This window comes from Ochlerotatus camptorhynchus, unplaced genomic scaffold, assembly GCF_037179485.1.
Source record: "Ochlerotatus camptorhynchus isolate MF236.1 unplaced genomic scaffold, CSIRO-AGI_Acam_v1.1 ptg000102l, whole genome shotgun sequence".
Taxonomy (NCBI): Eukaryota; Metazoa; Arthropoda; class Insecta; order Diptera; family Culicidae; genus Ochlerotatus; species Ochlerotatus camptorhynchus.
In genome coordinates, this window is record NW_027040592.1 from 1536494 (window position 1) to 1562811 (window position 26318).

A 26318-nucleotide genomic window follows, 5' to 3' on the forward strand; every position below is an offset into this window, starting at 1 on the left:
AACAGTTGAAGATCATCCTGAAGTCAAAGAAAAAAAAAGAGAGAGTATTAAAAAGAAATCTTTGGTCTTCTTAACTAGCAGCGGCGGGTAGATTAATTAGCCATTTTAAAAAAAATCTGAGGGATGTCATTTATACTCTTGAACAGTTGAAGATCTTCATATCCTCGTCTAGATGATCCTGACGTCTTGAAAAAAATATTAAGAGAACCTTTTTAAGACCTATGATCACCTGAAGGTCTATTGAATAATTTCTGAGTATCCAGGCATCCAGAGAGACGTGATTTAAATTATTTTACAGTTGGAGATCTTCAGAATAAGCCTTAATAAAGCTGAAGTCTGAAAAAATATCAAGAAGACTTTATTCAGATCATTGATCAGCTGCTCAGAGAACGAAGCCTTTCCAGCTTTTTTTCAAATTTAAAAAACCCAGTCACCGCCCGGTCAAGACATGGGGTCTAACATCTTCTGATCAAATTAATTTTTTAGAAAATCAAATAAAACAAAACCTGCGAATTCTCTCATTGTTGAATGGTATAAATATTTACATTCACAACTAATCACAAAGCCAACACATGTGTTCGGCGACGAAGCAGAGAAGACGAGCTCATCAACCACCGAGCATCGTCGCCGCCACCGTCATCGCCATTGGCAGATACCCCGACATCATCCTCGTCGCCGTCAGCACACGATGAATGAGTTTTATTTTCAGATCTTAACATTGAAACACGCTGAAATTGTTTCTCTGGTTCAGTTTCTTCAGTGTTAAATCTTTTGTATATTATTTAAGAAAAACAGACCGAGCAAGCAGGACCACTATAATGTACCAACAACCCTCTCACAGGGTGGTGCACTTTACTGGCCCGATAGCCACCTCACACCGCAGCACACACGTTTTAACCTACATGGGTGTTGAAAGATGAAAATATTCGTTAAAATTAGCAAACTGCAAACACACAGACACCGCCGCGGGAAACGAACGGGAAACGCGGAATAATGGGCAACCGATGCTGACTGACACGGCGGTTGAAAGTGAAAAGAAAGCAGCTTTTCTTCGAGCGAACCAACCAATCACACGCGCGCCCGATCGAAACCGATTCCTTCTTGTTCCTTCGTTATGTTCTGCGACAAAAGCGCGTTTAGCACGGTCCACAACAAAATCGAACTGCTACTAATTCCACCCCACTCGATAGGATTTTCTTTCAGTCATCAATATCAGCGCTGATGGGAACACCGAATCAAACCGAAAGCCGAGGGAAGACAACGAGATCGCACAGCTATTAGCGGTGAAGTACAACTAATACAGGATTTAAAATTAGAACGCGCGCGTCGTTGTTGTCATCGGGACGTAGCCGGCCATCGTTCAGATTCGGAAGGCGGCGAAGATGGACGGAAGGCTCGGTGCACATACATCAAACGGACAAGTTCACAGATTGGCCATTAGGATGAAATTTATAGCGACCTGCGCACGCGATCAACTGGCATCTTTTTCTCTTTTTTTGCCGTCAAGATCGGAATGTGCGGTCCGGAGAGATGAACACTGAAATACCACTTTACGATCACAGTAGGCACTGTAAAAATACAATATGGTGATTAACACTGGATGGAAGGAGAGAGTGGTTTGTTCTTGTTTACCTTGGTTGTACATTCATCTGTTTTATATTATTTTCATTTCATGATCTACAATTAATCATATGGACGAGCAGTTTTGGGATGACCTTCTACCAGGGATTATGAGTAAATTATGTTCGAGTGGTAGGCGTAATTTAAAACTGCTTGAATGAGGGGATTAATTTGAAATCGATGCCTGCCAGGTGGCGCTTGATAGCAGACAAGTGTTTCGTGAAGTACTTTCCGAAGGAAATATTCAAGCACAGAGAACAGACGATGAGACTCGAACAAAATATCTTTTAAAACTACACGGTAAACTACACTTCATTTTAGATTGTATTGCACCTCGTTGTTGATGTGCCGTGCTTTGAACTCGAAATGTCAAGAATACTGATATTAAAAATCTATCACTTTAAATTTAACTAGTTCATCCTTGGATCATTATAATGTATGCTGAGCATGGATTTAAATAATATATTGCCTTGTTCATACTACAAGCCTTGTTATATGCTCGGTTATATGTTATTCAAAATATGACCATAGAACATATATCATATTACTACCCAGATCACATGTGTCCAAGTGATATTGAACAACATCACAGATGGAGATGGAGATGGAGAATTATCGTTTATCTCGCTCTTAATTAATTTGTTGTTGACTTGCCATCTTCGCGAGTAATGCTTGACATGTGCGTTTTTGACAGTTGCTTCTGTAGTAGATAGAGTTAGTGTTGAATAAATAATGAGTAGAATCAAGTGAGCGTGAAGCGTGATAGTTCGTATGTAAACAGAATCTCATTGGCTGGAGCATTTTGATAGGTTAGCAGGTATAAATATGAAGTACCAGAGCTCGTTGAAGTCATCAGCTCATTCGCTGCCAGACTGTTGAGCAGTTCAGTCGATTTGAATTCTCTCTAGTTTCGTTCGTTCGTTCGCAAGTCGAATTAGCTCCGCGTTGTGTAGTGACGCTCTCGCTGACCCAGCCATGGGTAAGAAATCGCACGGTAACGCGAGTGCCAGTTTACCGGGAAAACAGACTCTCCCAGGAGACGGCGCGACCACCGAGCCAGCCCAGAAGAAGCAGAAGAAAACCCCATTGCCCATCCCGACAGGCGTTGCGGACCCGCAGCCGGGGCCTCCCGGAACTAAACGACCCAGACCTGAAGACAGCAGCGCCACCGCATCAGCAGCAAAAAAGCTGCTGATCAACAATCCGTTTTCGGCCCTGCAGAACGGAGCCCAGCCGCAGTCGGACCCTGAGACGGTGCCGAAAAAAGTTAAGTTGCCACCCTTCTATGTGAAGGGCTTCCCTCCCGGGCTATGGGAGCAGCTGGATTTCTACATTAAGCAGGGCCTTCGCTGCACCATTCAACGGTGCACGGAAGGCTACAAACTGATGGTCCCGGCCGAAAAACACTTCAACGCAGTTCAGGCCCTCTTGGACAGGATGAAGCTGGAGTACTTCTCCCACGACATCGAGGCCACCAAGCCGCTGAAAGTGGTGCTGCGCGGGCTCCACGACATGGACACCACCACCTTAATGGACGCGATTAAGGCGAACGGCCTCAAGCCGGTCGAAGTCCACAAGATGACCCGCAGCAAGGCCATCAAGTATCGTGACCAGCTCTACCTGGTCCATCTGGAGAAGAACTCCACAACCGTGAAGGATCTCCAGACGACACGCACACTGTTCCACATCGTAGTGAAGTGGGAGCGGTATAAGCCGACCCACCGTGGCGTCACTCAGTGCTCGAACTGCCTATTGTTCGGGCACGGCACCAGGAATTGCCGCATGGCCAGCCGCTGCATCAAATGCGGCAAAAACCACAAGATCGACAACTGCGACAGCATCGAGGAAGCCACTCCCACATGCGCCAACTGCGGTGCCGCCCACAAGGCCACGAGTAAGGCCTGTCCGAAGCGGGCCGAATACGCCGAGATCCGGAAGAAGGCCTCGTCCAACAGCCAGCCCGGTCGCAAGAAGGTTCCAGAAAACAACGCGCAGAACTTTCCTCCGTTATCACCGGTCCAATCACGGCCAATTCCAGTGTTGCCGCCGCTCCCGCTCAACCAACAGTTGGCTGCTGCCCAGTTGGCTGCCGCTGCAGTACCCGGTCAAGCCTCCGGGCCATCGACGGATCCCCCTGCTCCGGGATTGGCCGGTACAACCGGTGAAGCTACAGACGATTCTCCGCTGTCAACGGATGAGATCGTCACACTGTTGGCCCAGGCCATCATCATCAAGCGCACCTGCGCAACAAGAACACAACAGCTCCAAGCTATCATCTCCTTCGTCGTTAATTATGGACCGTGAACCCATAAAGATTGCCAACTGGAACGCTCGCTCCGTAGGGGCGAAAAACATTGAGCTTGCAGACTTCCTCCGCAAGCACGACATCGACGTGGGCCTTCTCACCGAGACCCACCTCAAAACCGGTGACAGCTTCTGGCTGCCCGACCACAGCATTGTCCGGCTTGATCGCACCAGCTCCAGGGGGGGCGGTGTCGCGGTCATCATCAAGAAAGGCATCAAGTACTGCAGCCTACCCCACTACCGCACTTCCATCATCGAGGCCGTCGGCGTTGAGGTGGAAACATCGACCGGAAACGTCCGGTTCATCGTTGTCTACTGCCCCCGGCAATGTACCGTTAGCAATGGTACAGCACAGCAGTTCAAGAACGACCTTGCCATCATAACCCGCACCAATGCCCGCTTCGTAATCGGAGGGGACCTGAACGCCCGGCACGAGGCCTGGCGGAACTACCAGCAGAACCAGAACGGCCGCCTACTATTCGACCATTCCCAGCATGGTCTCTATTCCGTCTGGTTTCCGGACGAACCAACCTTCACATCACCGACGGGCAACCCATCGACGCTGGACCTGTTCTTGGCAAACACCAGATTAGCCAAGCCGGTTGCCGTCAACGACCTGAGTTCGGACCACCAACCGGTGCTGACCGAGCTGGGCTACAACGTGGCCCCTGCACCGTGCCAGCGGAAGGACTACCATCGAGTCAACTGGGTCCAGTTTAGACGCGTGGTCGACCGCCACATCGACGACAACCCACCGCTCGACACAGTGGAGGACATCGACCGGGCCCTGGAGGGTCTCCATCAAGCCATATCCATGGCTGACGAAGAGTGCGTTCGACGAGTTCCTGTGAGGGGTAAGTTTCAAGCAATTGATTCCCACACCAAACTCTTGATTCGGCTCAGAAATGTTCGTAGACGCCAGTTTCAGCGGACTGGGGATCTGCAGTGTAAATGCGAAATGGTCGATCTGAATCGGCAGATCGCTTCCAGAATGATCTCAATCCGGAACGAGAGTTTCGGGCGGCTCGTTCAGAACCTGGACGACCGTTCCAGACCATTCTGGAAGGTTGCCAAGGTGCTGAAGTCTCACCCCAAGCCCATTCCACCACTTGGAGTCAATGACGAACGGCTTATCACCAACGAAGAGAAAGCCAATGCAATTGGGGAGCACATTGCCCAGTCGCATTTGCTTGGCTCTACAATCCCAAGTCCACTCGAGAACCAGGTTGTGCAGTGCGTCCAGACGTTAGATGCCTCCCCTTGTGCCGTCCCTCCAGAAGAACGGATTACAGAGGAACAAATTTGCTCAGCGCTGAAACACAGTACGAACATGAAGGCTCCCGGGTTTGACGGAATATTCAACCTAGAGTTGAAAAATCTCAGCGCGAGGGTGCACTCGCTGCTGGCTGCCATCCTCAACAGATGCTTGGAGCTGCACTACTTTCCAAGCATCTGGAAGGTGGCAAAAATCATCCCGATCCGCAAACCTGGGAAAGACCCTTCACTACCGTCAAGCTACAGACCGATTAGCCTGCTCTCAGCGCTGAGCAAGCTGTTCGAAAAATTGATCCTCAGCCGACTAAACAAGTTTGTGGAGGAACATGACATTCTTCTTCCGGAACAGTTCGGGTGCGGGTGATGAATAACATCCGGAGTAACAAAGCTGTATCCAAGTCCACAGCCATGGCCTTGTTAGACGTCGAAAAGGCGTTTGACAATGTCTGGCACGACGGACTTATATACAAGCTTTGTAACTCCAACTTTCCACCATACCTTGTGAAAATCACCCGTAACTATCTCCAGCAAAGGTCGTTCAGGGTGTCGTTGAATAGTTCCTTTTCGGGACAATTTCCGATCCCAGCAGGTGTTCCGCAAGGGAGTCTGCTGGGACCACTGCTTTACAGCATCTACACGTCGGACATCCCTCCTCTAGGAGACGGTTGCGTGTTCTTTCTGTTTGCAGATGACACCGCGATAGCCGTCAAGGGTAGGATGCCTCGTGAAATTACGAACAAGCTCCAACGATGCCTTGACACCTTTACTGATTATGCCACCACGTGGAAAATCAAAATCAACGCCTCGAAAACCCAAGCGATCATGTTCCTTCACAGACAATCGCCAAAACTTAAACCGTCTCCCTCCTGTACCGTAATAATGGATGGTACAAGGGTCGAGTGGTCCACTGATGTTACTTATCTCGGGATGTTGTTCGATGAGAAGCTCCTGTTCCGCTCGCACATAGAGAAAACCCTAGTTAAGTGCTCCACCTTGGTTAGGTGTTTGTATCCGCTCATTTGCCGCAGATCCCGCCTCTCAAGGCAAAACAAACTGGCTGTCTACAAACAGATCATAGCCCCCGCGATCTTCTATGCCGCCCCGGTGTGGGAATCGTGCGCTCAGACCCACAGGAACAAAATCCAGGTTGCACAGAATAGAGTGTTGAGGATGATCCTAGATCGTCCATTCGACACAAGAATAGCAGACCTCCATCAAGAGGCAGAAATTCCCAAAGTAGATTCCAAAATTGATGATATGACATTTAAATTTATTCAAAAATGCAATCTTTCTGAACATGCTTTAATAAGCAATTTGTACATAGTAGGTTAAGTGTATATAGTAGAGTAGGTTAGTTTTAAGCTGTAAATAGTAGTATTAAGTAGTTTCTCTTCAAATTCTAAAAACAAAACAAACCAATCCCACCAAGGTGGTCGACCGTGTACTAAGTCTAGGACTAATTCTGTAAAACAAATTTTGAATTTTGCCCATACCTAAAGATGAAGAAAGCAATTAAATCACTTAGTAAAAATTTATATGGAAATCGTCCAAGTTAAACTAAAATAAAGATCATTTAAACTAACTCGTTGAAGTCATTCTTGTAACGAATTTTGGAGGTGACGGACCACCAGCAGCAGCAGAAACAGCAGCAACAGAAACCTCAGCAGCAGAAACAGCAGCAGCAGCAGCAATAGAAGCAGCCGCACCCGTGGGAGCTGCATCGCTAATTCGTGTTGCCGTGGTCGAGGCTAGAAACCTCGGTCCGGTCACGCACGACAGCTTCCAAAAGCAAAACTAACCAAATTCAATGGATGAAAACAGTGGTGTCAATTCAAATGATAATCTTTTTGATTTAAAGGTGTTATACAGTACATATTTTTCAACGACAAATCACTTTGTTTCAAAACGCAAATCACTTTAATATCAATGATAAATCACTTCGATTCGTAGTGCCGCATGACAGACTGAGTCAAGTGCAAAAGCATTTGGATTAGATGTGACAACTTTTTACCGTGCACTTAAAACTATAGTCGCTATATTCATAGTCTGGCGGATAGAATTTCGATCTATCAAAAAGCGAAACCAATTCAATATATTGCAGACCAACAATTGAAACGGTCCTATCAACTTTTATAAATCAAACGTTGATTATTCTTTCCTTGACAATCGAACGCAAATTTCCGGCATCATCGGATAGGGGAATTTTTCCCCTACCCAAAGATAGTGTTAGTTGGCGTAGGTGAGCCTGGAATCACGAGAAAACGCTGATGTGCTGTTTTCTGTTGTTGGTCGTGATTTGCTCGATTGGTTCCGCTATTTGACAGCTCAATTGGTTCCCGAGATTCTATCCACCAGACTATGAATATAGCGACTATACTTAAAACCCCTCTTTGACAACATGATGGCACTGGCGTTGTACAACTTACACTAGACACTAAAAGCCGCTAGCGCCGAGTGGTAATTTTCAACCGAAAATGTATCGATACTAGCGCCAAATTAGTAGACAGTGGAAAATGTATAGAGGAAATCAGGAGGTGCACAGAGAACAGACGTCCAAATCGAATTCCTAAAGGGTGTAAGAAATTTAACTGCTCTTTTGAATAGACATTTGAAACTAGCAATATCGTGGTGGCGCTAGTGTCGCTGCCCATCGACGTCGACGACCGGCAGACGTCATATTTACATAAATGTCAAAATTTGTGTGAGCAAAACATTGTTTGTTTAAAACCGATCAAAACATGGGCCGCAAGTTTTCCTGGTGCGCAAATAAACAAGGTGTTACCAACAATCAATACGAAACTAACGATTTTAAATTGGCTCACCACTTTAGTAGCCTATTGGTCCCAAGCAAACGATTAACGTACCCTATTCTAGTTGAAATTCTATTACTACACTATGTTTGTTTTGATTCGCTATGAAAGTTTGACAGATAACATCAGGGGTGTGTGGATTCATACAGAATATGCAGGGGTAAGTGAAATAGCTTGGGACTGCTTGGGACCGTTGTTCTGGTACTGAGTGAGCCAAAAATAATAATGATTTTCTTCGGGACCCAGTGGTCTTAGAGTTACCTCTATGGTGTTACCAAGCGGAAGTCTTTTCACAATTTTCCAAAGGATGCTTAATTGTAAGTATTTGCTTATTGTTTTGTTTTACATCGATTCATTAATAAACATCCTTCCAAATTGTAGGTGCAACCACTGAATAAATCGCTGCGAGTCGCCCGAACTACAGGAGATTTTCTTCTCACGTGGAGTCCAAGCGCTAGCAACGAAAAAGTTATGTTACGTTACGACTACTTCCCCCCGGAGGTTTTTCGAATTCCTCTTTGAAATTGATTTGAAACAAATCACTGTTTTAATAAATTATCAAAATAACTAACATTTCACCGCTTAGTTTTTATTTGAAAATAATAGTTCCGCAGAAACTCCATCGATTTTCGTTGTTTTGTCTTGTTTGTTTTGAACTGATTTGACAGTTTGTTATGGACACGGCCAATAAGATCAACCCAAATTTTAGTTCAGTTTAGTCATTAATTGCAAACTCGAGTCGCAACATTCTGTATGGCGGCGCTAGTGTTTCTAACGTATTTTAATTTGAATTCTTACATACAACTTTTCGAAACATTTGTTTAAGCTTGGATGTCTGTTCTCTGTGGGAGATGCGATCTCCCCATTTATCTTTACGCAAGTTTCTGAAGGAAGTTAGATGTCTGTTCTCTGTGATTCAAGTGCATATATACCACAGACAAACAGACATAACACATTGAATATATCTCACTGTAAAACATCGTCGCTAAAAAATTACCGCCATCTATTGAGTACACTGTGGTGGGTAGTACGCTGAACAGATGGCGATAGTGTATAAACGTCAAACGCAAGGGGACTGACTCTGCGCGCCACAGGTGGCGGTACTACCAACTACGATACTTTTAAATTGACCGTTAAATGCTTGTTCGATGAACAACTTGCTAGTGTTATGTCTGTTTGTCTGTGTATATACTATAGTCTACGCACAGACAAACAGACATAACACTCGCAAGTTGTTCATCGAACAAGCATTTAACGGACTATTTAAAGTATCGTAGTTGGTAGTACCGCCACCTGTGGCGCGCATAGTCAATTCACTTGCGTTTGACGTTTACACACTACCGCCATCTGTTCAGCGGTGTGCCCACCACAGTGTACTCAACAGATGGCGGTAATGTTTTAACGACGATGTTTTACAGTGAGAAAAATTCAATGTTTTTGTCTGTTTGTCTGTGGTCTACGTATTTGGTCTGAAATTGGATTTTGACGACGAGATTTGCATCAGTTACGAAGATTGAAGAAAGGAACGATGTTATATTCGAGCCGAGGGGCGCGCACTTTTCGATTTGGCGCACTTTTCGATTTGACTGCGTGGTAATGAAAATATCGTTCAAATATTTATTATTAATTAAAATAGTTCAGGTGGTATTGAAATAATAAACACAATATTTAAAGCAGAATTGAAAATAATTAACAAATATTTTGAGATACTTAATGCAATTAATAATATTTTGTGTGGTATTGAATGTATTTTAAATACTAATTTTTGACATAGAATTGAAGAGTGTATTTCACCGAAGACAACATATCACAAAGATTTTAAATATTTGTTGATTGGACTGCGTAGAATTGACAGATTTGTGCGTGCCCCTCCATTAGAGCAGCTTCCTGAGGAATATGGAGAAGTTATATAATAGGCGAATCCAATAAGCCTTTTTAATGCACCACCAACGTAGAGTGCGCCACGCGAGTTCGAGAAGAAACGTCAACCAAACTGTTTGTTTACATCAGAATAACTATTTTTCACAACGCAAATTAAAGCATTTTTCATTAAATATCTTGCCAATTTCCATCGGTAATGGTCTTATTGTACGATTTTCCACAGATCTGAACTGATTGGTACCTGAACTATTCACACACAAGAAATCCGGAAGATCATAACCACTAAGCTCAGAGAACAGACGTTCAAGTTCGGTCAGAAACTTGTGTAAAATAAGTGGGAACGTCGCCGTTACGTGGTGTTAGCATCTCCTGATTTTCTCTATAAATTTTCCACTTTCGACCAATTTGGCGCTAGTATCGATAAATTTTCTGTTGAAAATTGCCACTTGGCGCTACTAACACTTAGTGTCTAGTGTAATTTGTGCAACGCCAGCGCCATCATGTTGTCAAAGAGGGTTTTTAAGTGGGGAAGTCGCCGTTAGTGGCGCTTAAGTCGAATAGGAATCTTTACACAAGTTTTTAGAGAAATTTTGTTCGAGCCTCCATGTATGTTCTCTGTGCACTAAGGCACTTTTCTAATTTTACATTTTTCTCAACAAAAATATTCCTGAACACCAGCAGGATCTTTGCCAAAACGTTACAGAATTAAATTTTTCAACTGTAGATCAAGTTTTGGAGCATATCTGATAAATTAATTTATCAGGAAAAGTAAAAAAGTGTTCCGTTTCCGTTTGCACTCTTTTTGACGTTTTCCTATTCATCACCAGAGGTTGAATCGATCGTTTAGTTTCTATTAAAAAGGCGTATAGAAGTTAAGCGATTGTTTCAGCCTCAGGCGATGAATAGGGGAACCCTCAAAAAGAGTGATGAGGGTGGAAATTTTGAAATCAACATTCACGTGGAATATTTTGTTCTCTGTATCTGGTTTGCAGTAATCCGGCAAGTGCTTCCATATATTTTTGATGAGAAAAATTAAGATTTATGAAATTGTCCCAGCGGTTCTGATCCTCCGGATTTTTAATTTGTGGTTATTTCAGCTATAAATCAGTTGAGATCTGTAGATAATCGAAAAATAAGACCATTTCCGATGGAAATTTGCAAATTGTGTAATAAAATGTACATTATTTTGACATTTAAAAATCGTCATTATGATGTAAACGAATGGATTGCATGACATTTCCTCTCAAAATCGCACTCTACATTGATGGTGCATGAAAAAAGCCTATTATAAACATAAATTTAGAAAAGCTAAAAAAAAAGAAGAAAATTAAAAATTTATTTTTAATGATTTTTGATAATTTGTACTTGAATTTGTGTCCAACTGTGAAATTTTCAATTGCGTTCTTTAGGGGTATTGAGGTAATTTCATATTCGTAATCTGCATGTCAAATGGAACCGAAATCCAGAATTTCATAAATTTGGGTGCACTGGAACTATTTTAAATACATGCGATTACATTGAAATAAAATGCCATCTTTGCACCCCTAGGTGGGACTTTGTATGGGAGCGAGCTGTCGAGTTGTAAGTTTAGTGTCAAACAGTGAAGTTATTATTTTGCTTCAAATCTTGATTTAAAAATCGAGATGAACGTCTATGGGTTCGGAAAAAATATCGCTGTGCTCAGAAAACGGAGCTCTTTCAGATGATAGGGGAATTTACGTATTCTCGTCAATCTAAGCAGCGTCCGCACTTCTATTAGCATTTTGTCAGCGTTACGCACATATATCACGTGTCTGTTTGTTAACATTCATCTGCTGCTTGCTTTTCTATCCATTCCAATCGACAGAATTTTTCAAACCGGTTTGAAAGCGATTTTACAACGCTCCAAACTTCTCAGGTGAGTGTGACTATTGTCGGCAGCCTCTTTTTCTTCGGCAACCTTCCCATTAGAACTGCGTGTTAACCAGCTGTTCTATTATCGGCAACTCGAAATCAGCCCCATTTTGTAGTGCGTATACTTCATTTGAAGAAAAATCTGGCATAATAGGATTGCTCGGTCGTACAAATATAATCAGATTGAAGCTGAAAGACTAAAGAATCGTTTGAATACATTCAGGGAAGTTTGTTGATGGGAAAACATAGTGAAATTATCGTTTAAATTTTGGTTGCCGAAAACAGTCAATGGGTGCCGAAGCCAACATTTACCCTATATAAAAACGGATGTATTTTTCAAAATTAAAGAACCCAATTGAATACAGCAATTTTTATAAGCTTTTAAATGAAAAATATTCAAAAAATATTGAAGGTTGTTCGGCTGATTTTTTTTTATTTAAGACATTAACACGTTTTACCCAAAATTACCATGTCTAGGAATGTACATGGAATAATGGTATACTGTAAAGGAATTATTTCTTCCTACAATATTTGTCTCATACGTCATTTAAATTGGAAGTCCAGTTTTCAAGCTATGATTTGTTGTAAAATTTTGAATACGCCATTTTGAAGTTTTTTGCGAGATTCGAAATGACCGAATTTTAGCTTAGATGTGACTTAAATTGACCATAACAAACAACTATGCGAAATTTCATGCAGATAGGAGAAGTTCGCGTCAGATCGATTCGTCATTTAGCGTAGAACTGCTACGCCTCTATCTTCGACACTCTTCATATCTTGCTGCTGGTCTTAAGCCAACGGCAGCTCCCGGGGTGGGCACTCAAGGCCTTCTTTTTGGTTCCGGGTTTCAGGGCTTTTTTTCCGTGGGAGGGGGGTAGGGTCGATGTGCGGTATAAGAGGTGAGGAGAAAAGAAACTAGTGGACTCTTTCGTTCTCGCGTCTTCTTATGCAGCAACAGACGTGACGTCACGTCTGCTGTTGCATAAGAACACCGTCAGAATGAAAGAGTCCACTAGTTTCCTTTCTCCTCACCTCTTATACCGCACATCGGGGTTGGGTCAGGGGTTTCGGAACACGGAATCCTACAAAATTACTCGAGACAGGCGATGAGGTATATAATGCCGGTAGCCGTGCACATGGTGCTGATGGTGTTACGGGGGCCGGATAGCGGTGACTGGACGGTAGTGGCCAGACAATGGCGGCGGCCGGATGATGAGCAGCCGGATCACCGACAAACCGACATGAATGATGATATAAATTACAAAGCAATTGCTGATCAAAGCAAAAAACTGACATCTGCCGCCGTGTTCGCGGAAAATATTTATCCTAGCCACGAACACGCGTACAAAATTTATGAGTTGGTTCGTGTCTAATCTAGATAAAACATTTCTGTGGGATGGGATTGCTGTACACTAGATAAACATTTCAAAAGGTCCTATCTGCATTGATTGATTCTCTTCGTTAATAACTCAGCTGCAAAACCTTTTCCTGTCGTATTTGGCGTTTTCGACGCTAGATAAGAACCTCCTTTATCAAACTATGTGGTTGAATTAGCGTGAAATCTGTTTGAATAGCAGTGGTTATCAAAAGAGAAATTCGATGAAGAGAATCGATCAAAGCAGATAGGACCATTTGAAATGTTCATCGAGATTTGAATCGGTCAACTCTCTTCTTCGGAGCTACATCCCGACTCCCGACCCTTCGTCATCGTCACGCTACTCTCTCTTCGTTCAGGCTCGATTGAGAAATCCAACTTAAACTCATGCGCGCCTGGTGGCAGGAATAAGCACTAACCGACGGTGATAATCCTGTGACAGCCCTTGAAAATTTCATTGATTGTTTGCAAAATTATTTAATTTCAATGTAATTTCATGAAAATTTCTTGTCAGCATGGATGAATCTTGTACAAAATGCATAAAACTATTTTGTAATGCATTGTTCTTAAATAAAAAGCTACTTCAAGACTTATAAATTACTGAAAACATGTTAAGGTTTGAAATCATCTGCCGATTAAACAACAGACAAAGTTGGCCGACTAAATCAATCGACGAAAAACTATTAAATAGGCCGATTGCTCGGTGTAGCACCAGACGAAAAACGATTTAATCTGCTAATTAATACACCGACTGAAATTAATTTTTAAGTGACAATAGATTTAGTCGGTGGACAATTCGGGTGATTTGGATGATGTTTGTTTATTTGGAAGATATTTTCGAAACAAAGCACAATAAAATTCAGCATTATATACCATTATTACGAGTACTACTTTTTTGCTCGTATCATGTTTTGACTTCCACAGAAACTCGCTAGAATAAATAGAAAATAATAGTTTTTTGGTTGAAATTTCAAAAATGTATTCAGTTTGACACATTATTTCGGACTTATCACCGCTGCGATTGCAGCGTCACGGTGGTCGATTGAAACATGGATTTGTCAATAGATTTCTACTTTCCTCATCTTCCGCTCTCACTCCAGCCAGGTTCAGTGGTTATCGACATCCACCATTGGCTTAGCATCCAGTAGCCTGGGTGCCGATCAACAGACGCTGATCGATTCTCTTCATCGACTTTTCTCTTTCGATCGCCACCAAGGGGTGGTCACTATACACACTTATTTTGTGCCAACTTTTTTCACAGCGTGCCACAACTGTGCCAACAGTGTCGAGAGTGCCAGTTATCAGACTGACTTTGTTTGTTTGTGAAAAATGGGATGTTTGGCAACCCAGTAAATTTGACAGTTAAAATGTTTTGTTTTGAAGGGTCAACACAACAAGTAGTAGATTCCGAACCGAACCAAGATGATGCTCCAGAAACCGCCAGAAACACACCAGCTGGACAAGCTGATACCGGACAACAAGCCGGGACATCACAGATGCACGGTTTGAGATGGACAAGGGCATATCCCAACTGGACTAGGAGAAACGGGAAGAAACGTTTAAGCTGCATGCATCGGCGGACAGGGCTGGCAAACGTCATTTCCAATTAAAGATCTCACGCGATATTTACAGAGATACTTCTGTCACTATCATCGGATGAGAAAACGATTTTTTCTTCAAAATCTTATCGAATTTTTTGTCATGACCAAGGAATCAAAAATATCTCCAAATGACAAAATAACAAGCGATCAACGAACCGAATAATAACGCTATGTCAGAAGTGGAAGGCAATAATGATATAATCTCCACCGTTCTTTTTCATGACAAGCAGCCCGTGCGACACAACTCATTCGGGGCGTAGAAGGAAACGAGCAAATTGTTGGCAAGCTGCTTCACGAAGTAAAGCCGAACATGATACACGTGTGTTAATGGGAATGTTTTTGTTATGTCTTTTCTCGATTCATATCAAGCTATGTCCTCATCCGTGTATATTGCAACAAAGCAGGCAAGCAATACATCATTATCCTTCTTCAACTCGGATCGAGCTTTGTTACAGAACGAGTTTGTCATGGTAGTCGTAGCAACCGTTTTGTCTGTATCGTTGGTTGCTTTATGTGTTTGGATTCGCTGGTCATGACAGAACGTGACAGCAAATATATTATATTAACAATATGATCCACTCTTTCGCTTAGCTGGCGAACCAATTTTTTAGCGATGAAAGCACCTCTGTAGCCAAAAAGGCTACCAATGTATTTGTTTATTGTCACGAGGGGTAAACCAAATGAAAATTTGTTTAATATTTCAAATGAATGTATTTCAGCATATTATTTTATTTGATGACAACAGTGACATGTCAGACAAATTTTAAATTAATATACACAATGTAATTAATGAAAATAATGTGACTCTTACTTTTGTAATAGGTGCTATATTCGCACCCCTCTAATGTAATTGAATGATTGCTGCTGACGTTTTTCAACGCTAGATGGTGCGTGAAGCAATATTTTACGGGTCACCATTGCAATATTTGGAAAAGGCATGAATGGATCATATTGTTAATATGATATATTTGCTGTTTGTTTACATCAGAATAAAGATTTTACACACGAAAATTAATGAATTTGTCTTTGAAAATTCTGCCAATTTCCATCGGTAATTGCAGTATTCAACGATTTTCCACAGATCTGAACTGATTTACATCTAAACTAGTCGCACACAAGAAATCCGGAAGATCATAAGCATTAAAGCACTATTCTAATTATCCATTTTTCCCAACAAAAATATTCCTGAACACCAGCAGGATCCCCCCAAAAACGATGAAGAATTATTTTTTTTTTCAACTTTAGATCAGGTTTTGGAGCATCTCAGATGAATCAATTTATCAGGAATAGTGACCAAGTGTTCCGCTTCGTATGTCTTACGGCAAAAATTTCTGCTCACAGCACTCTTTTTGACGTTCTATTATTCACCACCAGAGGTTGAAGCGATCGCTTAGTTTCTATTAAAAAGGCGTATCACGCCGATGACGATGAGACGATGAGAAAACAGGTTCTCTTACTGTCACGAGACGAAACTACCTATCATTAGCTTTCTTGTAATTTTTCAATTGGCGTCTTGCAGTGAAACTTTTCCAAGCTTTCGCCACCTACACTTCGAAGTGAGAACTACTAGAAGGAGGATAGTTTCCAAATTTTCCAAGCAAAACAGACGCTTTTTGGGGCAAATCGGTCCATAAAGAAAAACTAATAATTTCCCGTGGAAACTTTTGCTTGAATCGTGTAAGAAAACGTGTTTGAAAACTATTTGTTATTATTTCGGTATGGATCAGAGATGTTTTCATGGCAAATTATGCATAACAAGTTTGCACCCACAGGTAGAGGTTACCTCCTGCGCAGCTGCATTTTTCAGAAAATGGTTAATATGTACGATTTTCACTAAGATGAAAGTGGAAATTAAGTGAATTTACTTAGGAAAGGTTGTATCATGCTGGTGGTAATAGAGAATTGGGTGTATGGGACGCCAAAATTCAATAAATGCTCATTTTGGCCTTTTTAAGCAAACATATTGATACTCACAATTATTGACGAAAAACGCACCGGAGCTTGATTTACTCAACACGCACCATACTATAAAATGGTGCTAGATGGTCTTCAAAGTGATAACAAAATGACAAATCATCTTTATTTTGAGTAATTGAGCAATTTACTTTTGTTTACCATCATATTTACGATGCAGCATTGATGGAGCCGTGAAATGAAATGAATATATCTTATGAAAGTTCACCTGGAAAAGTCAAAGCTGCACATCAGTCTGGTCGTAAAAACGTTTTCTTCTTCAATTCGAATGTTATATTGGAAGGATTTCACGCAGGCTTGATGAAAATTATGATTTAATGCTAATTTTCACGAATTTTATATGCAGTCTGTCAACATTATCATCATCATGCAGTGGCGACATCTGCGTTGAGCTTTTGCGGCAATCTTCCAATGATCAAACACTCATGAGAATACGCCTCATGACGTTTCCTCTCGAACTCGCCTGGCGCACTCTACGTTGGTGGTGTATTAAAAAGGCCTATATTTACCAGCTCTGTCGGCGGATGTGATGTCGGAGACACTGGTGAATGCAACGAAAGTGTTCCTGCTGCTAAAGGCTGGTTGCTGCAGCTGTGTCACCCAGCTGTCGTAGCCAGCGTCTTTAGCTATCATCACTACCAGTACCACCGTAGCGACCATGGTGGAGCAACACTCATCGAAAGCCACCATGCCGCAACTACAGCCAAATAAAACTAGAAACACAACCGTCAGTAGTAGCAATAGTAGTGAAGAGGAAAGTACATTTCATTTCCTTTCCGATATATCTATACACGGCGAATGAGAACGACCCAAATTTGAGTTTAGTTCACTCATAATCGCCAAAAGTTCAGGAACTCAGCGATGAGTAAATTTGAAACATGGTTTCCTGTGGAAAACCTAAAAAATCTGCCGGAAAATGAGGAAATTGACGAAAATTTTATTCAGTCTCGGAGTAGTACCAATAGACTGAGTGAATCCAATCTTTACTTTTCTCAAATTCGGGAATTTTTCCCTGGAAAATCCTGGAAAAACCCGAGGGGGACGACTCTATCTACGATGCAAAAAAGATTGTGTTTTGCTGTGGCTAGCTGCGCGCACGCTGTGTAGATAGAAAGAAGATTGATGACGATTCTGAAGATTTCCTGCAAAAAGATGATGAGCGATGCAAGTAGATGCGATAAATGAAAGAAGATTTTTCGAAGATTGATTCGCTAGTGTGAGATTTCTAGAGCATCTAAACTTGAGATTTAGATGTGTCGCCCCCCTCGGAAAAACCTGGGAAAACATGTTTCAAATTTACTCATCGCTGAGTTCCTGCACTTTTGGCGATTATGAGTGAACTAAACTCCAATTTGGGTCGTTCTCATTCGCCGTGTACAAAAAATTGATTCGGGACACAATCCACGAGATTCATAAGTTAAGAAGATTGCATCAAAGATAAAACCATTGAATCATTTTTTTGTAATTTATAAACAACAAGCACCTCGCGTTTGCCGAGGCGTTTGCTTGTCGAAACCCGAGAGGATAATAACGAAGACAACAAATCAAGAAGACTGGCAACTCTTCCATTTTCTCATACAAACGCTATGAGACAGGTACAATCGCGTCATCTGCCGCTCAAAGGTAAATGCTTCGAACAAACTTGATAGCAAAGATTACATCCTCAGAAGAAGGGTTTGTGTATTTGCTCATTTTTCTATGCGTTGCTTGATTTGTTGTCTTCGATAATAAGGATACCGGCAGTACAAAGGAATGAATTCGCTAAGATCACAGACAAACAGACGTAACTCTTCATTGTGTTCATGCATTTAACGGTTGATTTGAATATTATCAGTTCCGCGAACTACTCGCCGCAGCGCTGGCATCGGATCACTTTGACGTTTCTATATATTCTATAGAAATTTCATGCAATATTGTTTACGAGTTAGCGAGCAAGCTTGTTTTCCGCGAGAAGCCAGATAGATGTCGCTACTGAGGTTATATGTTTTGAGATACTATGTTTTCAAGAACAAGTTTTTCAAAGAGTTACGTCTGTTTGTCTGTGCTAAGATCGTTGTTGCAGCTTTCTACAACAGAGAACAGATGTCCAACTTCCACCAGAAACTTGTGTAAAGATAAGTTACGTTAAACGCCGTTACGTAGCGCTAGCAATTTCCTCCTAATGCCCTCTATATATTTTCCATTTTCAGTCAATTTGGCGCTAGTATCGATACATTTTTGGTTGGAAATTACCACTCAGCGCTACCAGCACTTAGTTTCTAGTGTAAGTTGTGCAACGCCAGCGCCATCATGTTGTCAAAGAGGGTTTTTGAGTGGGGAAGTTGGCGTTGGTGGTGCTTAAGTCGAATAGTTCGAGCCTCAACGTCTGTTCTCTGTGATTAATCTTAGTTGGCGCTGTGAAGGGATGGATGGTTGCAAAGTGCAACAATATGTGAAAAACTTCCAAAATCACCTCCCATTAGTGAACATTTATAAATCCATGTACATTGATTGAAAATTTATCTAAAATGCAATTTATCCATTTGCATTTACACTTGATTGCGTTTTTTTTCCAGGAAACGCTCTACGAATCGCTCTTTTGTTTACATCTGCCTACGATTGATAGTATCATGCAATAAAATGAGAATTTCGATTGAAAATGACCCTGTAAAATCGATTTAGAATGCCAGTTTGCCTGGACAAGAGCTTTCTTACGTGTTTAAATGGTTGTTTCGAACTAAATCTGTGCGTGTCTTACGAAAATTGTATTTCAATGCTAAATGTCAAGTATTTCTGCGTACCTTTCTACAGTCATCATCATTTCTCAGCAGCGACATCTGGCAGCAGTTTTTGCGGCAATTCACCGATACGGACACAGCCTTTGTGAACATAGAATAATCCGAGTTATTTCAAGGTTTCCGCAGAATAAAATATTTTAAAAACATAAATTAATATATGTCTTTATGTTTCGTTTATGAACGATTTGTAAGTGGTGACAGTTTAATTTGAACCAAAAGAAAGTTCAATAGTGAGTGCAAGTTTATGAGAATCTAATGCCAAATTTCGTTCATAGGGAACAATTTCCATTTCAATTGATTACTTTGTAGATGCGCACATGGTTTTCTAAACTGAATTATAGTAAATCATTCCGAGTTTTGCTGAGCCTCGAATAATGTTTCGCTTTATCTCAGCAATAAAGTAAATATTTTTGCTGAGATCACGGTAAAACTCGTCGAGTAGTTAACTATGAGCAGTTGTGACACTGAACAGCTGTTCCGTTTATATTTTGCCTCTCAAATTTTCATGAAACTTCGCCATAATTGTTCACGGGGCAATGATTTAAGTTTGTCCGGAGTTCGGCCATTTTGACTCACGCCTATGTTTTAAAAGTGGTGTATAATAGATATTTTTCAATAAATCATAGCATGAAATCGGCTTATCTAATCAAAACCGGAATGCCTTTTCAGAAAAAAATACCCACTGAAAAGAATAAGTTCAATTTTTTCACTAATAGTTGATGTTCTACGATTTTGGTCAATTTTGAAGTGTCATTGTGTACATTTCAGGAAAAGGGTCGAATTCTGGACAAACTTGGATCATTGCTTCATACAATGAACAATTATGCGAAGTTTCATGGAATTCTGAGAGGGAAAAATAAAATCGACTCGTCAGTTGGTGTGGAACTGCTTTGTGCAAATCTCGGCACAAAAGTTGCCGAGATGGAGAAAACAAAACTAAGTGTATAGTTACTGATATTTTTTTCATGATGAGCATTGCAGAAAACTTATACCAACTTTTGCTTAACACTTGTGTGTGTATGTATCAGAAGTTGAATGGGTTTACAATGTAGGAAAACAAAAAAAATGACTAATTAATCTAAATAACTACCTCAAATCTGAAAATGGTAAATCGTAATTTGCCCCATGGCAAATACCCTCTATCCAACATGTGATATAAAATCTACAGCTAAAGGCATGGCAGCAAAATGAAAATATGCAAGGGCAGCATATTTTTATTGAATCAGCCAGCATGTTTGCTGTTTTTCTTTTTAGGGAAACTATTAGATGCCAATAATGTTCGACCTTCCCTACCTGGTTCTCGAGCAGTTCTTGGTGCAGTTGCTGTAGCTGTTGGCCGATGTTGATATTGTGGTTCGGCTGTGACTGTTGCTTTTTGTTGCCATTGGCTATCGATGGAACTGGGAAATGATTGGTAGTGGTAGTGGTGGTGATGGCGGTGGTGGTAGTGGCTGTGGTGGTGTTACCATTCTAAAATACACAATACAACAAAGGGAAGAACATTGGTACACACACGTGAAAGCGTTTATGGAAAATTTAGGCGGATGGGTCATAAGGGATGGTTAAATGAACTAACAACTATAATAAAAAAATAAACAATATAAATTCAAAATCACATGGGTTATGCCAATAATGCTGATAATCACCTCGTTTGCCTTGGCTGCATTGTCCTGTTCCCATTTGCTGGCAATGAGCAGAGTTTCGGCTGTTTTTTGCTGAACGGATTTTGAGTCGTCCAAAAGGGTGAGTTCATAGAACTCCTGTATGTCTGGAAAGTGGAAGAAGAAGAAAAAGACAGTTAAGCTTTAGATCATGTATCATTATTATCATTGCTGTATGATTCTTTAAATGATTGGTAGACAATCATGCGTTTCTTAAAACTTATGAGAAAATTTTACTTTGATCCGATCCACCGTGCCTTATTTAGGATGCAATGACCTGTGAGTTCCCATTTACTTAACAGCCCAACCCGAAACACAGATGTCGCACCAGAACTGACAAGCCACGCACCTCGCGTGCTCTCACTCTCATCTGAAACCCTCTCAACACCGTCATATTCACCACCCAGCAGCACTCTTCGTGGTGAATTTATCCTCTCACTGACTGCGCCGTCGCCGGCAAAAACGCGACCTCAGATCTGTCAAAATGTTGTTTGTCTCTCGACGCGTTGAACTCGCTCCAGTTGAATGTAACTTTTAAACTCCTTTTTAAGCATTTAAACCCACCAGAAGTGATGTTCTGAACGGAAACAATCGGCTTAGGTAAGCATAAAGCCTCTTTACCGCGGTACACAGGCCACTAATTGGATCATGCCCGTCCATAGTATTCCATTTCATACTCATCCCCACGGTCACAAAGCGAACCGTTCAGTGTGGAAAGCAAAGGAAAATGAACCTTTACCACTACCTAAACTCGGTGCAGCGCGTTTGGAACGCCGGAGAGGGTCAAGCCTTGGCAAGGTTACTGTCTCTGTCCGATCATCATGTCAACAACTCGACGCTGCACGTCGAATATCCGGAGTCGGCCGTCGACCGGCAGCTTGAACCCCCGCTGGATGAAGTCGTCTCCTGCCACCTAAAAGTCCTATTCTATCTCACCAAGGAGCGTAAGTAGTTTTTAGCACCTACTCTTTTCGGAGGAATTTCAAAGCACAAATCCCATTCCAGCTCGCAACTACAGCGAAGCGTACAAACAGCAAACGAACTGCATCCAAGCCGTGGTCAAGATGCTTCAGGTCATGAAGGACGAAAATTGGTTCCTTCCGATCATGTACACGGTTTCGATCGATCTCCGCCGGCTGGCGGCCAAATGTGAAGAGCAGTTGAAAACGTCCAAGCCGGGGGAGATCCTGGAAAAAGCGGCCGAGTGCTTGATGGCTTGCTTTCGCGCTTGTGCGGCCGATAATCGGGCCACGGACGGGGAGACCAAGCGACTGGGTATGCTGAATTTAGTCAACCAGCTGTTCAAGGTGTACTTCCGGATCAACAAGCTCAATCTGTGCAAACCGTTGATTCGGGCGATTGATAGTTCAAACTTCAAAGACTCCTTCAGTCTAGCTCAGAGGATCACGTACAAGTACTTCGCCGGGAGGAAGGCCATGTTCGATTCCGACTACAAAAATGCCGACGAGTATTTGAGTTTTGCATTCGAGAACTGTCCGAGGAAGTTTGCCAAAAACAAGCGACTCATTTTGACCTACTTGGTGCCGGTGAAGATGCTGCTGGGATACATGCCTCGGAAGGAGGTGCTGGAACGGTACAATGTCCTGCAGTTTCACGATCTGACCGTAGCCTTGAAGGAGGGCAACGTCCGCCGATTCGACGAAGTCATCCAGAAACACGAAGCATTCTTCATCAACGCCGGAATCTACCTCATTGTGGAGAAGTTGAAGATTCTCGCCTACCGAAACCTTTTCAAGAAGGTGTATTTGATTCTGCAGACGCATCAGATCGATTTGAATGCATTTTTGACGGCCCTGCAGTGGGTCGGAGAGGAAGAGTTGACGATGGACGAGACGCACTGCATTGTGGCCAATTTGATCTACGAGGGAAGGATTAAGGGCTACATTAGCCATCAGCACAATAAGCTGGTCGTTTCGAAGCAGAACCCGTTCCCGAATGTTATTGTAAATTAGAATTAGGCGGATGAGAATACACACTGACGATAGGTAGGTACCTCCATTGTGGTCATTGTAGGTAATTTCTCTAGCTTCGAAATCCAGTGGATGTCTTGGGTTGTAACGGTATTAAGAGTATCGCGTTGAATTTGAGTGTTAAGCTCTATCTTAGCTAATCCGGCGACATTTGTGGTTTTGAAGTTTCACACTAAGGCTTCCTCTTAAACATTCAATGGATTGTGACATAACTCCCGGATAACTATGATCGATGCTGTAAGTAGTTCTATTTATGTACTTTCAATAGAATTTCACCCCTTTCCGGAGAAAATACGGAAGAACGTGCAGTGGAGCCGAATAGTTCCGAACCCATCTCGGTCCGATGTAAACGGTGGCAATGTTGCCATCCACCCACTCCCCGTCCGGCAGATAGACATCCCTGGCCCGGACGTTGTTTTGAACAACCGGCGCGGCTATGATGTCGTCTCCCAGCATGAATTCTGCAATCAAACGTTATCGAATAAATCACCCAACACAGAGTATCTCACAAAGACTTACGGTCGTACACCTTCTGAGCTTCCGTGTCATCCGGCGAGACCCACCAAATTGGAGGATTCACCGGATACCCCTCGGACACTACCAGCTTGAAGCGCTCCATGATTTTGGCGGCATACTTTTCGTGCAGATCGGTCATCCTCTTCGAAATTCGCACCGTCTCCGCATCGTAATCCCACGGAACGAACGAAAGCTCAATGCTCGGCATGAATACGGTGGCTTGCAGCCACCGTATGAACATCTCCTTGCTCGGTAGTTGGCCAAAGTAGCCATTGCCACCAACCGTATCCGGAAGAACCAACGGATAGCCGACCATGTTCATCATCAACAGTGTGGGAATCAAGGTCGCAAGTCCATTGTGCCATCCCCACTCGGAGAACTTGCCGTTCATCCGCACGAAAACCGGTAGATCCTGAGTTCTCCGGGCCGATCGAACTTCCACCAAGTTCCCAAATTTAGCCACCGTCCGAAGGTAGCCATCGGCAATCAACCACGGATGCTTGGACCGGGACCCATTTAGTACGGGATCCGGTGGCATCCAATTGGGTTCACCTCCGTCATACTTGAAGCCATCGATTCCCAGTTCAGTACGAATGGCTTGCAACCGTTGCGTGAACCATTCCGCCACTTCCGGTTGCGTGAAATCCAAATGCGTGGACCCATCCGGCTCGCTGTTCCACCAATGCGACTCCGTTTGTCCACTATGATTGGCAACTAGAAAACCCTTCTGCTTCGCTTCAGAGTAAATCGGCTCACAGTCTTTGTTGATGAACGGGTGAACCCACAGAGTGACCCTGGGAAAACCTTTCAACTTCAGAACACTCATTGTGTGTTTCGCTCGAGGAAACTTGACGCTGTCGAACTCCAGTGATCCGTAGCACTTCTCCCAATCGTCATCGATTTCAATCTGACTATTCCTCCAACCGTTCCGGTAAATTTCCTCAGTTAAGTGGTACAAAACGTTGTCACTGACGTTCGTTTTAAGACGCGCCCAAGTTGACCAAGTCGTATATTTGACCATAGCTTCCGCCGGATGACCGGAAGGCTTCCCCAGAATATTTCGGATGGCACCCATATGTGCTTGCCGTGCATCACTACTGACCCCAATCCGATAGATAAACGAGTATACAGTGTCATGGATGTCGTACGGAAGGGCCTTTTTCACCTCCAAACACAGGAAACCCGGCTGCCCGTAGTTCTGATCGATAAACAGCGGAGCTTCGTCCTCTACGTAGATGAACGATCCCAGCGAGTTCAACCAGTACCGCTCCGCAATCGCACAGTTATCCTCCGCTTTAATCATGTAAGCGTACTCTTCAAAGCGTAGCTTCTGAACCGGCCAATACTGCATCAATTGCATCGGTCCTCCGAACCAGTTGGCTTCCCCGAGTTGGACACAATCCACCACCATCCGAGATCGATGTCGGACCCGTCGAGCCACGGTGAACAGTGAAAGATTCGCTGCGTCCAGATCGATGGTAAATTCAGTTTCTTCTCCGTCGGTGTTGCGCAGTTTGAACCCACGATCCAGTTGTTCGTAGATGGCAACCGTGCGTAGGTCCCGACCCATGAGAACCTTCTGAACCGGTTTGCCATCACGTTCCACGATCAGTTCTCCGCTGGTCAGGTCAAGTTTAGCAGCTACATTGACTGCTTCGAACTGCAGCGTGCAGTTTGAAGCCTCAACGGATAGCTGAGTGAGCACTAAAGCTACCGCGACGAGTAACATTTTCAAGTGTGCGATTTGTGAAGTGAAATGTGCTACTGTTGGTTCCGGCAACGGTATAAGTATGGGATTCATCGTTTGCTGGCCGTATTTGACTTGGGATTTGCAGATAACAATAGGCCGCTCTTCTGAAGTGGTTGCTTCGACACGAGTTGGTCTTCTGCTGGAGCTATATCGAGGGGATGCCGGTGCAAAACGCACCGTATGAGCTTTTTCTACCATAGAAGGTGGATCAGTGGATTATTAGCACAGAGAACAGATGTCTCCTCGAGCCTTCGCCTTGTAAAATTTTGGTCCTGGAAGCACTTCCTGAGAACAGACGTCAAACTTCCACCAAAAACTTGTGTAAAGATAAGTGGGAACGTCGCCGTTACGTAGCGCTAGCATCTCCTGATTTCCTCTATAAATGTTCCACTTTCGACCAATTTCGGTTGAAAATTACCACTCGGCGCTTAGTGTCTTAGTGGAACGCCAGCGCCATCATGTTGTCAAAGAGGGATTTTAAGTGGGGAAGTCGGCGTTGGTGGCGCTTAAGTCGCATAGGAATCTTTACACAAGTTTTTACAGAAATTTCGTTCGAGCTTCAACGTCTGTTCTCTGTGACGATAGTTTAGCAGAAGGGGCGATCGCAGTAAACAGTGCGATCGCATAGAAAAGCGTCTCTCATTTTTAGCTGGGACAGGACTTGACAATCGAGTAGCGATTTCGAGCCAATTTGCTGTCAAATCCGAGTTGGTCGATTTGACAGTAGCAATCGTGGAATAAAAAGGACAGAGGGATCACATCAATCTGACTGGCAGTGATGCCGGAATCAATGTTGACGTCAATGGCGTTGTTAATTGTATATATTTGTGAAAGTAAAGTTGGAAAACAGGGTCCACGGCGTACTCTAAGCGACAGATATTCTTGTTTGT

The 26318-nt window shown here is 42.9% G+C and overlaps 3 protein-coding genes across 8 annotated transcripts in view; 1 reads left to right on the forward strand and 2 right to left on the reverse strand.

The window, feature by feature from the left end:
• dlg1 (discs large 1) overlaps positions 1–26318 on the reverse strand; it is a 163636-nt gene that overhangs the window by 99887 nt on the left and 37431 nt on the right. For 5 of the 6 annotated variants that reach the window (XM_065219290.1, XM_065219288.1, XM_065219289.1 and 2 more), the window contains exons 4-5: positions 21157–21278; positions 20804–20980 (exon numbers count right to left, since the gene is read on the reverse strand). In XM_065219290.1, coding sequence (XP_065075362.1) covers positions 20804–20980; positions 21157–21278 — 299 coding nt within the window. The remainder of the gene's footprint in view (positions 1–20803; positions 20981–21156; positions 21279–26318) is intronic. The other variant, XM_065219292.1, reaches the window with a different exon arrangement.
• Positions 21670–23184, forward strand: PCID2 (PCI domain-containing protein 2). Its single transcript, XM_065219331.1, has 3 exons — positions 21670–21771; positions 21834–22115; positions 22177–23184. The coding sequence occupies exons 2-3, from the start codon at positions 21899–21901 to the stop codon at positions 23142–23144; spliced, it is 1185 nt and encodes a 394-aa protein (XP_065075403.1). The 5' UTR covers positions 21670–21771; positions 21834–21898; the 3' UTR covers positions 23145–23184.
• On the reverse strand, positions 23383–25418 carry LOC135699106 (myogenesis-regulating glycosidase-like). The gene is made up of 2 exons (XM_065219303.1): positions 23682–25418; positions 23383–23623 (listed from the first exon to the last, which is right to left on the reverse strand). Exons 1-2 carry the CDS (start codon positions 25405–25407, stop codon positions 23424–23426), a joined length of 1926 nt encoding a protein of 641 aa, XP_065075375.1. The 5' UTR covers positions 25408–25418; the 3' UTR covers positions 23383–23423.